This window comes from Phaethon aethereus (genome assembly GCF_964289735.1).
Source record: "Phaethon aethereus genome assembly, chromosome: 9".
NCBI lineage: Eukaryota > Metazoa > Chordata > Aves > Phaethontiformes > Phaethontidae > Phaethon > Phaethon aethereus.
The window spans coordinates 1,124,765-1,139,156 of record NC_138585.1 but is presented as its reverse complement, the minus strand read 5'-3'; the positions used below and the strand labels follow the sequence as shown (position 1 = coordinate 1,139,156).

At 43.3% G+C, this 14,392-nt stretch overlaps 1 protein-coding gene across 1 annotated transcript in view; it reads left to right on the top strand.

Moving 5' to 3' along the window:
* The window catches only part of TRA2B (transformer 2 beta homolog), a gene marked incomplete at its 5' end in the record, with an annotated part of 20,127 nt that extends 11,264 nt beyond the window's left edge, over positions 1-8,863 (top strand). The window contains 6 exons of the mRNA XM_082003430.1: positions 296-484; positions 1,737-1,852; positions 3,064-3,147; positions 6,928-6,987; positions 7,779-7,852; positions 8,686-8,863. Coding sequence (XP_081859556.1) covers positions 296-484; positions 1,737-1,852; positions 3,064-3,147; positions 6,928-6,987; positions 7,779-7,852; positions 8,686-8,696 — 534 coding nt within the window. The 3' untranslated portion in view covers positions 8,697-8,863. The remainder of the gene's footprint in view (positions 1-295; positions 485-1,736; positions 1,853-3,063; positions 3,148-6,927; positions 6,988-7,778; positions 7,853-8,685) is intronic.
* Positions 8,864-14,392: the final 5,529 nt, after the last annotated feature.

The window sequence follows — 14,392 nt, the reverse complement described above, 5'->3', positions numbered from 1 at the left end:
TCTCCCTATTCAACAGTCATCGGTTAGCCCTTGGAGGGAGAACTCTAAATACTGTATCTGTTCTGTGCCATATCTATAGTTTGTATGGTACCCTGAGAAATACAAAGTATTTTTGTGAAAGCGGGTTTGTGGGTTTGATTGTTACAGTGTCTATTAGCAAGTTAACCCAACTTGAATCTCAGCAGTTTCTTTTTTTGTTGTTGTTTTGGCTTGAATCTCTAATGCTCACAACTTGTAAAATACCTCATATTACAAATACAAGCAATTTTATTCTAATATCTGTCCCTTCCTTTAGGCAAATCCAGACCCCAATTGTTGTCTTGGCGTGTTTGGATTGAGTCTGTACACCACAGAAAGAGATCTGAGAGAAGTTTTCTCCAAGTATGGTCCAATTGCTGATGTTTCCATTGTGTATGATCAGCAGTCTCGACGTTCAAGAGGATTTGCCTTTGTGTACTTCGAAAACGTTGAGGATGCTAAGGAGGTAGGTTGGGGAACAGAATGTATGGCATATTTGCTGTGTTCTCAGTTGCTGGGATGTATATTCTGTAACAGGATCTAGCCTGGGGAAACTCGGGGCCTAAAAGATACTTGATGCCTCATAATAGATGTCAGAGTCTTAGTTCAAAAGATACTTACTGTGTACCGGAGGAGAGAGGCATGAATACTGGTCCCTCTGCAGGCTGTAATTCACAAAAGCAAACTTCAGCCTAGCCATAGTGCAAACTATGCCAACAAGGAAAAGCAAACAAAACACAGGCTTTCTGTTTTAATGATGAGAGTTCCTTCCTAAGCCCACATGTGATCTTAAGGTTTAATAACAGGCATGGTCAGGGTGGACCAGCTGGCCATATCGGAGCGCTCTGTAGGAGTGCTCACATGCATTCTGCTGACTTCTAGTGCTTCAGTCTGAAAGTGAGGCGGGGAGGATCTTTTCTGAAAATAAGAGGCCAGGCAAATGCACAGTGGCTTCCTGGTTCCTGCAAAACCCTAAGGGATTCAATAAATTGAAGCAGTTTCAATACCATATAACAAATTACGGCATTTGTTCTTACAAGTGCTACCGAATGAGCAAGGATTTCTATATTCAGGGCAGCCATTGGAGAGCAGTGTGCTTATGGGCTGTAACTAGGCTTATATTCTGCATAAATTCTACTGCTTAAAGTTTCTATTGTCGTCTTTTCCAAATTTGGCATGAAGACTTCCATGTGAGGTTGGAGCTTTGGATGTAGGCACTACTACTTGGCAGAAGAAAACCAGTGCTTTTGGCTTTTTTTGAGATTTACTTATCATTCAGATATTCAAGGTTATAGTAGGTTTTGAGATTGTATTGGAGGGGGAAAAAAACAACATAACAGTGCGCTCTAACTTCTAAATGCTTTTCTTAATGTTGCTTGTTGGAGTAGCTACATCTCCCTACATCAGCATGTTCAAAGGTTCCTCTTAATCATGTTAGAAACAGAGATACTGACACAATTGTTAAATTATGCTCTTTTCAGGCTTTTTATGCCATATGATTCACGTTTTAAGTGGTTACTGAAGCTTATTATCCAGCTGTCCTAGAACGTATTAGAGTTTAGGTTCAGTGTAATGTACAAGGCATAAGTGAAACTTGGATGCACATCCTAACTTGAGCCATTTTAGGACTTCTCTTAATCCTTGAAGCAGTGTTCAGAAACTCGTGTCAGTAATAAAGTTAATACCTACAACCAGTTGTATTTTATCACCCTGCTTAGGCAAAGGAACGTGCCAATGGAATGGAGCTGGATGGAAGAAGGATCCGGGTAGACTTCTCCATAACAAAAAGACCTCACACACCTACCCCTGGAATCTATATGGGAAGACCAACTTAGTAAGTTACCTATGTGGTTTTTTCTCCAAGCCAGTACAGCATAGGATTAATTGTGTCTTGTGTTTTGTTAAAAACTGTTCTGTATCCCCTCTAAGAGACCTGATTCTTTGTGTTTTCCCTAGTTTACCAGGCTTTTGCGTTAATGCAAAAAGGTGTTCACTTGCTTCTGACTTGTGTGCTGTACAGCATGTGGGTGTTTCAGTACTAGAAACTGAAATAGAGAAATCGCTGTTGATGTCTGATTACATTTGGTTTTTTAAATTTCCTTAACAAAAGCTGTGGTAACACTGATGTGGTTATCTAGCAAAGCTTCTGAAAACTAAAAAGCCTAATAAAGGAGGCTCTTCAGAACTAAAAAAAAAAAAAAAGGCAAAAAAAGACTACATGTGGACAGCCATCAGTAGTAATGCATATCTTTAGATAGGGGTTAATTTATATAGCAGTTGTCAGCGACTGATCTGGGGTCAGCCTGGATTACAGTGAGCAGAAACCTGTATTCCTTAGTTGCGCTGCCCAGACATGAGCTATGTAAACACTTAAAGTCTATAATAAGATTTTTTTTCACAATTTCTAAGTTTTTTCACTGCTTCTGATTAATGAACGTTGCCCAATGTACTTTCAAACATTAATGGCTTTTCCAAGCTCAAGTTCTCAAGGGTATATTAACAAATACTAATTGAGCAGCTGCATGGCAGACTTTGCCCTATCCACAGAGTACACTTCTGACTTAAAGATGCCAAGAATGTAAATTGTTTTCCCAAGTCATTTGCCAGTTTTCCCAAGACTTTCAGCTTACAGTATTGGTGGTCATGTAGCTGATACTGTGTTGAGCCTGCAAGTGAAGTTTTTTAATGGGAAAGTTCTTCCAAAAGGAGCTTTCTGAGAGTTCAAAGTGAACGAAGAGTTGTCACAGAATGGAATTCCTCGTGTGCCTGTGATATCAAAAGGTTAAGAGGTTTCAGACCAAGGAGGAAAGTAGCTGTCTTAAAGTTCAAGCATTTTAAAAAGCAATTATTTAAGTAGTTCTGTTCCCAACTGCACTGATTGGAAAGTAGGAGTGCTCACAATCATTTCAACTGTGAGGACACGAGTTAATAATATAACCCAGTTGAAATGGTGTGTACTTGACTGATGGTATGCCTACTGAAAAGCACTGCAGACAATATTAATGGTTTATTTTACTAAATGTAATTCTCTTTCACTACTTGTAGTGGCAGCTCACGACGACGAGATTACTACGACAGAGGGTATGATAGAGGCTATGACGATCGTGATTATTACAGCAGATCATACAGGTGAGGCAATATTTGTAATATTCGACTGCTTTTTAAACTGCTTTTTCCTCCACACCTCTATGTAGGTGTTAAGCAGCTCATCCTACATACGTATGCCAAAATACTTTTGTACTCGCTGTCATTCTGGAATCCTACTATGAAATCCTTACCAAAATGACTGCTCAGTACAAATCAGATTGGGAAGTAATTTGTGATCTTTAACCTGTGGCATGAGGTAGTCCATAATGCTTTTTTAATCTGCATTAAGTTTGGGGGGAAAAAAGTATGTTCCTTATACTGTCATTTTAAAAGAATCTTTTGTTGATTTATCTGTTAGCATTACAAAATGGTGGGAATACAGGTGCAGATCCAATACCTGAGTTTGTATTGTAGTGCCAACTTACATTTTGAGTGTAATGTAGTAGACAAAAAGCAGGAAGTTTCAGCGGTCCCCAAGTAATAATTCTGGCACCTCAAATGTTGCCAAAAATAAGGCATTGGGGGTTGGAACATTACCTGTACTATATTGGACATTTGCATGAAAAGCCTTTTTCAACATCAGGTTGGATGTATGTGTTCTACTTGAGGGACTTGCACCTCCTGCCTTCTTCAGCCTAAACTTCTGTGTTCGATAGCACAGTAGTTAACTTCATTGAAAGGGGTGACTATTCAGGTGGCAATACACATTGTCAGAGGGCTAGTAAAGGTCATACAAAAGCTGTTGAAAACATGGTTGGTACGGAATTGGTTTTGATGATAGTTAGAGCAAACTGGAATTCTGCATTTTCCATTAAGACGGCCAGCAGGACTTACCACATGTGAAATCCTCACAGTTTGTTTGGACACTATAAAGTTGGACACAAAGAAGACAGTAAAAAAATTAACTGTTAGTAATTGCTAAATGTATCTGCAGAATCCTGTAGCACTTCCTGAGTTGTTTGCCTAGCTTAAATGCATGAGCAGGGGGGTGGATTTATGATTGTTCCCTGAAGGGCAACCATGTGTTCATGGAAATAGATGAATTCAAGTTGCATTATCGCATTATAGCTCAAAGACAAGGGAAATACTAAATTCTGTGATCTTAGCTTTCAGTGTATTCTTCTGTTGCTTTCTCGGTGTAGAAGAAAATATCTTTGTTCTTGTACTGATAGTTGTCTGGTCACTGCTGGTGATGGAGGGTAGTTATCTCTTCCCTCCCCTCATACCCCTTTCAGCAGCTTTTTCTCCTTCCCAGGCTGTTGCTATTGCTTCCAGTCCTGTTTCTTCCTTCGCTGCCTTGCTACTGGCATTTAAATCAGGTGTCTTGCTTCTGCAGCGCTTCAGTGCTGCTGGGGACAGGGAGGGGATCAAGGTGCTCTACATCATCACAGTCAACAGAGGAGGCACAAGTGTTCTTCTGACACTTCTGGGAGGTAGTCGTTAGGGTACTTTTCTGCCTCTAACCACCTATTTTCTTGAAACATCAGTGATTTGAATGCTTTGGAGAACTGTAGCAGCTAAAATCGGAAGTTGATACTGGGCGTACAAGAATCAAGATACATTGGTTTTCACCTTGCCAGCACCTCTATATGAGCTTTCTTATGAAGTAGATGTGACCCAAAGCAGTTTTTTGACCAAACTTCCAGTTTTTTTCAAAGCACAAGGTACAAAAACTCAGGATAGTTAACATAGCCTCATCTCAATATCCTAAAAAATAATGAAGGCTAGTGAGTAAATTAACTGAAGCAGCTTGCCAAAATCTTGGGGAACAGAAAAGTCTTGCAACATGGCTTGCTAAGCAGCCTGAGTGGTGCTTCTAGCTCGCTTCTCCCACTTTTTGGTTTCTTTGTATGTGGTTCTGATGTAAACCTATCAAAATGGCAAAGGCACCTAAGGACCAGCAAAAGATGGGGAGCTGTGCAGTGTTTGGTAAGAGTTTCACGCCATCGATCTTTCTTCTTGCACTTCATGGTACAGATTTCCTTTTTCATAAATGGTCCTTCGGGCTTTACTGGTTGTCCTTGAAATCTGTTGTTTGTTGCTTGCGTGTTCTTAAAATGTCATTTATTCCTTGTTTAGATTATGACATGACCCCAGGTCTTTAGTGCTTGCGTTACCTTTTTCTTTCCTACTAGTGAACGGGGGCTCAGATGTTTCTAAAATGTTATCAGAAGTTGTAATTAACATCAGTTCTGGGTGCATGCTAGTGAGAATGGTTGCAGGCTGTGATAGCGACCGAACATGAAGAAGAGTACGTGCATTAGATGAGGAAGAGCAGACTAGTAAGAAGTGATGTGAGAAGGTGGACTGCTTCAGTTTGTGTACTAGTCTGAGTGTAGCATATCAGAATTCGTGGCCGTGCTTCAGTCCAACGCTTTGAGGCAGTCATCTGCTGGGCGATGTTCTGACCTTCCTACATGCTCTCCCATCCTCTGTCTGTTGTGAACTAGGGCTTTGGGGTGGAAATACTCAGAATATTGACAATTTCAGCAAGGTTGATAGCCATTTCCTATCTTTAAAACAAAAAAACCAACAAAACCAAAAAACAACCAAAAAACCCCACACACTCCAATGTTTTAAAGCTCACTGCAAAACCTTTATAAAGTCTTTTCATAGCAGATATTGAAAGGGTAAAAGTAAGCCACAAATGGTTTGTGTGTGGCTACTTTAAAAATGTCATGGTCTGCCCAGGTTAGATACCTACTTCTTCACCCTGCGGATACTGGTTGGTTGAGGGACAGAGAATAGTGTTGTGTATGTTGTGAGTGCTTCCTTGAGGGGAAAAAAAAAAAAGAATTGTTAAAGATGCAGTAGAGCATTGCATATCAATTGGTAACAATTACTTTGCATTTTCCCTTCCTTGCTCTCTGTGCAGTGAAGCCTCAAGGCAAGTCCAATTTCAGATGGGAATTGTCCTGTTAAAACTTTAATTTCTCCTCATTGCTGTGGGATGTTTAATCTTGTCTGGAAAAGTATCTGTAAACTAAAGAATAACCTTAAAAACCTTAACTTGCACACTAGCTATCTACCAAACGGCGAAGACTTAAAAATAAAATTAAAAAAAAAGGAGACCTACTGATTGAAAGAGTGGTGTAGTGTTTGGGGGTTCTTTGTCCTTTCTATGATTTACGGCCTTTAGAGCTGCTGTGAGACATCTGTGGCAGGGACTGTTCCATAATGGAAACTTGATTTAGTCTCTTCCTGGTCATGCTTCACTGTATGTAAATCTGTGGAGGTACCAGCCCAACTACTTAATAATATTAAATACTATAATGTATTGTTTCAGTTCTAGGCAGCTTCTATGTAAGGAGAAGTTGTACCTCAGGTCTTAAATGCTCTTGTTTAAACATGATTGTGAAGTGTTAAAATGCAAGAGTGTGTTGTTTTGGTTTTTTTTTCCCACTGCCTCCACCTTGGAATCAAGTTTTTCCTCAGGATGGTGAATTGATCTTGCTACTTCAAAAAAAAAAAAAAATTGCTTGCCTCGAGTGGGTGAGCATCTGAGAATAGAAAGGGTCTTAGAAGCAAAGGCTATGTACTGATGTCAAAATGCTGCTCGTTGGAGGGTGTGACATCGTAAAAGACAATATTGGGTCAGCTGGAACGTGAGTCCTTTTAACTGCTCCTTGACCCAGAGTTTAGCCAACTCATTCCAGGAATACACAAAAATGAATGTAACGAAGTAATTTAGCATTATCCAGTGTAGGAACCAATGTATTCTTCACATCCTTTTCTTATGCTTGATGGTGGTTTTTGCTTGTACAATGAACTTATTGTTTATTTTTAACATTTTGAAAAGTCATTCTGCTTTTGTATTCACAGAGGAGGCGGCGGCGGCGGAGGAGGATGGAGAGCTGTTCAAGACAGGGATCAGTTTTACAGGTAAGATAGGAAAGCTTTCAGTGTCTGGTTAACAGTGGAAATGTTCTTATACATGACATTTTTTGAGTATTCTATGAATCTAGTCTAGGATATCTTTAAGCACATTAACAGAAACTGATGCTGAGTATTTGCAGCTCTCCAGTTAGCGGTGCAATTCATTTCAAAGATTTCCCTCCTTGCTACATAATGGGATGAGGTTAGTTTAGGGACAGGTTATTCCAGCTTTGCATAGGAAAAACCTGTGATTTATGCCAAGTAGTTATGTCCTGAATGTTTGGGTATTTTTTTTATTAGGGGATTAGTAGAACTAGGCAAGGAAATGCAAAACTTGGGAGTGCCTGGATTGGAGGGGTTTTGGGGGTGGGGTTGGTTGAAGCAGTGACTGCTACTCAAATCAGCTCTTTGTCTCGGAACAGATAATACAGATTCAAAGTTAAGGTGTGATTTGGCTTATGCTGCTTGTTTGGGATGCTTTTGTCTTGGAACACTAAAATTACAGGTACTCAAATTGTGAGTGCAAAAGAGCTTGTTCCTTTTATTAGTCATAATAAATAATACTCCTATTAGTCAGAATAATACTATTCTGACCCAGTAATAAAAGGAGCATTAAGAAAACTCAAATCTTTGCTTTGTTATCCAGCAGGAATGTTGATCAGCTATTTATGTGCTCATTAGCTTTCCAATTACACTCTTGATAGCAGGATTGGGTTAGAGGGATCCACATAAAGCTGCTGCCATTCATCTGCCACAGGCTTTAACAAAGGGGTTGTTTCTGTTGCCCTCTTTCGCAGGAGGAGATCACCATCCCCATATTACAGCCGAGGGGGCTACAGATCGCGATCCAGATCTCGATCCTATTCACCTCGTAAGTAGTCGTAGAGCTCGCATATCAAAAGCAAATTTCCACTTTTTTCCACTACTTCTTTTGAGGCTTTGCATCCATAAAGACTATTTGACTTTGGTGAGGTTATTTTTGAACTGCAGTTGCCTTTAATGTTTCACTGAGCAACTGGCAACCTTGAGGACAGAGCAAATACTTAGTCTGCAAAAAAAATAAACTTGGTAATACCACTTGTTAAAAACTTAGAGGTACTGTTTTCTTTCTCCAAAACTCTGTCAAAACGGGAGTCTGTAGTATGCTGACAGTTTGGTTACTTCCAGGTGAGGCCGAATTCCCAAGCCACTGAAACTACATTTCCCAACAGAACTTGTTAAAAGAGGAGGTCAGCTTCCTCTGAGATCCAAATAGTGCACTTTTTTTTCCTGAATTGCTTATCTGCACGGAAGATAAAGCTGCAGAAAGTTGTTAGAACACAACAGCATTCCTAGCATACTCCCTTTGTAATGGACAGAGTGAGTGAAGCGGTTGTGTTCTCTTCTTTACCCTTTGCGTCCAACTGAAAACAAGTGTAACTGCTTTTACCGATACGTAGGGCAACTGGCCGCCATGGAACAGTTACGGTGCGAGTTCTCATTGTGCGCTGCAACATCAGCCCTGGCATGGGACGGGAATTGGGGTTTTTCTGCACAAAGGAACTTCCTGGCAGAACTGTACTGACTGCTGGACTTTGCCATAGACAAACCACAAGGCTCTTGAATTCGATGCAGATTTGAGGGGTGGCAGTGAATTTAGACAGAACTCTTAAAAATCTGTCAATCCTTGGAAGTCTAACAGCGTGTATATTTTGTTTCTTTCAGGTCGCTATTAAAGCATGACACGTAGAAGAATTTCTAGCTACAGCCTTTGAGTTGAAATTGCAAGTTTGTGGACAATATTTTTATTGTCTCTTCTGTTTAAACAAGTGAACAGTGCCTAGTGAATAGGTGACTTTTACACCTTTTATGAAGACTACTTCTGTGATGTTAAATGCTGTTTTGTTCTGCATATTTGTGTAGTTTGGTGCTTTGTTTCAAGTTGTGTTTTGAAAGGAGTATGTTTTGCATGTATTTTTTTAGTCTCAATTTTGACTTCTGAAAGGTTTCTATTGTAAAGACAAACTGTTCAGTTAGTTTTTTCTACTGATTCCAAGGTATTCTGAAGATCAAAACCTGTGTAAAAATGCTTTCAAAAAGTGAAAAATAAAATAAAAAGAAGTTTGGTTTTTCTTTTCCTACTTACTTTTGCCAGGTATAAGTTACGGGTTAAAAAGAGACTACAACACTTATGCTATGTATTCTGGAATAACATCTAAAGCCCAAAAGTAAAATCCACCCTAACTTTGTGTTGCTTCTAGTTCTCTAAATGTAACACCTTCAGGTATGTAAACGCAGCGTGTAGAGAGGTCCCTGTGTGAATTGTCCAGCTGCAGGAGCAAGAAGGGCCATTCAGCAGTGCTGTACGCCTGGAGCAAGGCTTGTCAGAAACTCTTGGTAATGCTGCTGAGCTTTGAGGTGGGTGAGCTGTTGGCAGACTGTAACTTGCAGACCTTTAAGGAGGGGGCTTGAGTGGACGTAGGTAACTATCTGCTTAGAGAAGGCAGGGAAATATTTAGATAACTTTGATTTTTTTCTTACTGCTTCACTGATGATTGTCCTTTTAAAGAGTACTTTTTATCCACAAATGTGGTTAAAATGCAATAGAACTCTCAAGTGATGCTTTCTTGCCAGTACAGTACCGTTCTGCCTGCTTGGATTCATGGACTCCCTATATTTACAGGAAAAGTCTGTGCAAGATTCAAAAGCACTTTTGTCAGACTAGAACTTCCCTCAGCCTTGTGCCATAGCTGCAGTGGCTGACCGTGCACGGAGGACCTAGAAAACAAGAGCAGTGAGATGCTAGGCTGCTGTTCACTCGGCTTTTGAAGTTCCTCTACTGTTTGGGGTTTTTTTTTCCCGTATGGCAAATGTCCACACTTTTTCCATGGACTAAGAGCAGTTACAGGACCCTGTGGACCTGCAGCCTCTTGACCTTTATTTGATGATTTCCCCTGTTCCTGTATGGGAATGGAACAGACGGCCTCTCCGTGTCTTTCTGTGCCACTTCCAATTGGTGGCTTCCATCTCTTCTTTTACTATGGTGTCCAGCTTGAATTAGATCTTTGTATGGAACTTTTCAGTAACTTGGCCTGTTCTTTCGGAGCGGGGTGGAGGGAAGGGCCAGGATAGTACGCAGTATTCCACAGGTGGAGGAGCCATGGGTTTATGTGGTAATGTAATATTGATTTCTCTTTGAGCACTGTCTCCCACCTGTCTGGGTTGCTTCTCTTGAGTACTACTGAGCTGAAGGTTTTCGTAGAGTGCCTTCTGAGAGCTCGCAGGGAGGATGAATGACCAGGAGCCTGCTTCTGCAGTCTTCCTGTCATTAGAGAATTTAAAACACAGCTGTATGAGCTGCTCTGATGGCACTCGGCTGCAGGAAGTGCCACCGAAGCCATCACAGGTTGGGATTTCAGTGGTAAGCGTGTTTTACCCCCAAATTCTTATGGGGGGGGACTACTGTAATAGTAGTGTTGGCCTAACGAAAACCCAGCGGTAACCCTGGGGCAAGTGCTTGCATGCTGAGCTCCATCCCATTTGTTCCAGGAATAACCAGGGATTTGCTGTCCCATGAAAGCTAAATTTCACTTCAGGTTCCTCATTCAGTTCTGCTGAAGTCCATTTCTCACTTCTAAAATCAGCCCTGACTCGCTCATTTTGGTTTCCAGCTACTAAGTTATCTATTGGATTTAAAAGATATCGGGCAAACACTCCATAGCGTCTCTGTTATACCGCATAGTAACTCTATGCATTTAGATATGTATAATTTTAATCGTGTGTTGGAGGACATACATGGAACTTTCCATGTTGGTTTATGGTGAGATACTTTTCTTTTTGTGTAGAAATAGTGGTGTGCTCATTTCTGGACTCGAAAAAAAAATCACACTGTACAGATGTAGGGAAGAAAACGGCTTGCTTTCCCCTTTTCAGAAGCAGTTTGACAAATGATGTGCAATCGTATGAGGCAAGAGACTGAGGAAATGGGGCAGCTGCAGCAGGTAGGACTTGAGCAGTGCACCAGGTGCCCTAGGAAGATTTTTACAAACACCTGGATATTTTTTTAAATACCTGTTTTTATTGTCCAGAATGGACAACAGGATTTCAGCAGTGATTATTTTTAATGATCAGCAGTAAGATCCCGGCCAGGGCTGAGCTGGTACTCCCATTTTCCACATTCCGCTGGAGCTCCTGTGCCGAGAGCATCCCAAATCCCTGCGGCGGGTCCCTGCGCGGTGCAAGCATTTCAGGGCCGTGGTGCCGGAGTTCACCTTACGGACGGGTGCAGGAGCGTTCCCTTGGGAAGGTCCCGCTGGCTGGAGCTGACCTTTCTCCTTCGCAGAACTGGCAGTCTCTTCGCTCTTTTGATGGCATTTTTCTTAGTCATGGTCTTGCGCTTCCCTTGACTTACTCAGCTGGGGTTGACAAATGCCGAGTCAAGAACGTGCGTCCTTTGGTAAGCGTCTCCTTATGTTTTAGTGAAATCAGGATTTTGCAACTCGTGCAGTTCCTGGCAGCTGAGTTCATCTGATGGCTTGCTGCTGCCAAAAGAGCATCCTCCCACTCCTTCCCCACGCCGTGATACCTGCTACTTCTGGTAAGGCGTGGAGCCGTGTTCTGGGCCGAGTGAAAGCAAGCTTTTCCCCTGCAGAGGGTACAGAAGGCAAGAGGGGTGTTGTGTTGGTGGGAGGCAGCGTGCTGAGGCGCAGCCTAAAATCCATTTTAAAACTGTTCTGAGGGTTTGGGAAAGCGGTGGCCCCGGTGCTGCCATAGCCTTGGAGTAGGGAGAGCCTTTTGTCTGGGTGTTTCCTGCTGCTGAATCACTCCCAACCACTGCTTGGTCCAGAAAGAGCCCCTGGTCAGATGCTCCCCGGCATGTGTCATGTTGCCCTGTTGCGCGGGAATGACGGATTGCTGTGGTATGCGACACGCTCCTAAACCGCCTCTGAATCACTGCTGGGTGTCCTGACGCTCTGCCAGCATGTAACGCAGGAACTCATCGCAGGGGAGGGAGGGAAAGCGTACCCCAAAGTTCGGCAGAAATCCCACCGGCAGCAGGGAAGCATCCTCTGCTGCGGCGGCTGTGAAAGCAACATCTGCTGGGGTGGATGCGAGAGGCCGTGCCCTTTGCTGACCTGCTTTCCCGGCAGGAGTAGGACAAATTAAAAAAAAAAAAACAAACAACAAAACAACAACTGGGAGGTGCTAAGCATCGGCACGCAAGGGTTGATACTGTCAGGAGTAGTCGTGGTTTTAGTATACTCAAGAAAACGTTGTTAAAATCGGCTCGTAAGGTGGCTTACAAGCACAAATTAACTTGAAACTGGGTCTTCAGAGCATCTGGGTCCAGCACAGGGAATAGAGACTGAAGGGAGAGCACAGGGCTGTGACTCCTGGCACCCTTTGCACAAGCAGCACAGCAGCTCTCAGCTCTCCGCTGAACCTCATGAGTTCCTAAAAGTCACACTTGCTGTAGTACCTCCTTAATTTGTGTTCAAGTAATTTATTTCGTTGTTCACGTTTCAGTTCCAGCAAATCGATCGTATGAAAGGCAGGTACTCCACCCCAACGGAGCTGCTTTCAGAGCCAGGAGAAGCTGATCCTTTCTTTTTCCTGCCTCACTATGATGGGTACGGCTCCTCAGGGCTCGCTTGGGTGTCCATCTCTGGCATCTGGCCTTTGCTCGATCACCGTCGTCCTAGACATCCATACCTTCAAGGATCACCTTAGCAAATCTCTCAGCCTGCCTGTTGGGAAGGTGTGATTGGTACATCGCTACTGACAGTCTGCCCATCATTTCCAGAATTAAAAACTTCAAGAGTTAATGTCTCGTTCATGCTCAGCCCCTGTACGGGTGTAATTAATGGAGACCCAGTTATTAATTCAATTACCCAGCCATGATAGTTGCCTTGCACTATCCCCGAGTCTTAAGGACTGATGACCCGAAAGCTTCCAAAATTCCATATAGTAGATTTTTTTTTTCACTTGTGTCCTAGCAAAGGGGGAGCAAAACGATTCCCCCGTGGCTTGAAAAGTACAGAAGCGTTTTTCAACCAAATTCTGGATTTTCTCAACTGTGCCCTTCGTGATGGCTAACCTCACCCTGCTGCGGTGGACTGCCTTGGCCCTCGACACTGCTGACCAGTTCTGTGATGCTCTTCACTCATCACCGCAGCGGCCGCTGGGTGTTCTTCCTAGGAGGTTTCTGAAAGCCAATTAAGAAAGCTCACCAGCATGATATTAGAGTTAAATTTTGGGCTTATTCCAGTCTCGTGGTGCCTCATCCCTGGCACGTGGCGATGCAGGGCAGGCGGGAGCCGCTCCACCAGCCCATGCCCATCCCTCTTGTAGCACATCGCGGCACACGAGGTCACCTCTGTGACTCGGTCGGAAGGAAGAAATCCATGGCCAGACCACAGCCAGATGTTGTTTTTCCATAACAGGGCTGCCTGTGCTTCTCTGATCCCTGGCAATGGTCTGGGATGGCTCATGGAGGATGTCCCCAATGGGATCATCCCCAAGTCCAGCTTGCTGCCAGCCCTGCCAAGCACACCACAGCTTCTGAAGATCCTCTACTGCTGGCTTCACCGTCTCCTTCCCACTGGCTCGAGGCAGGACCCACCAGCCCCACCCTGTCCCTTTGTCCCATTCCCAACACCCTCTGGGCATGGATGCTGCAGCGGTGGGACCCAAGGAGGGATCCCAACAAGGATGCTCCAGCCAGGCTTCCAAGCATCCCTTCACAGGAGCCTAACCAGTGCCCTGACTGCAAGGTCCCAGTAAGACCAGCCCATCAGAAAAAGGGTGATGAAACCCGATTGATCTCAACCTGCCTGCTGTGAGACAGGTATACCAAAGGTTTGGGATAAAACAACAGTTATGGGTCAACCCATTCATCCTGACCTTGGAGGGGACTTGAGAATCCCTCAGGACAGCGCCAGCACCAAGGTGGATGTGGTGGTCCCAGATGTTTGTCCTACTTCCTCCTAAAACCTCCAGCCAAGGGGTGGCACCACCTCCTCCTCTTCCTGAATCTGATCAACCAACCACTCAGGCCTTTTTTTTTTTTTCTCTTTCCTAATTTCTCCTGCCTCTTCAAAGCAGCCCTTCACATGCACGAGCCTGTTATCTCATCCTCCTCCAGACTAAACAAACTTTCCTTCAACCTTCTCATTCTTACGGGTTTTCTTTGCTCTTTTTATCAGTCTCGCTACCCCCTCCCAGACTCGTTCCATGGCGGTGTCTCTTTTCAGCGAGGAACAATCTTGCTGCCCTTAGAAGAAGACGACCTGCTTTTCCTGCTGGGTCCCGCACCACCTTTGGGACCATTTACCTTGAGATTTCCCTGTGTGTTTCCTGCTTCGCCAGCTATTTTGTATCGCTGCTCTTAAATTTTCCCAAAAGGACATACTGCCCTTGGCCATCTCATCAG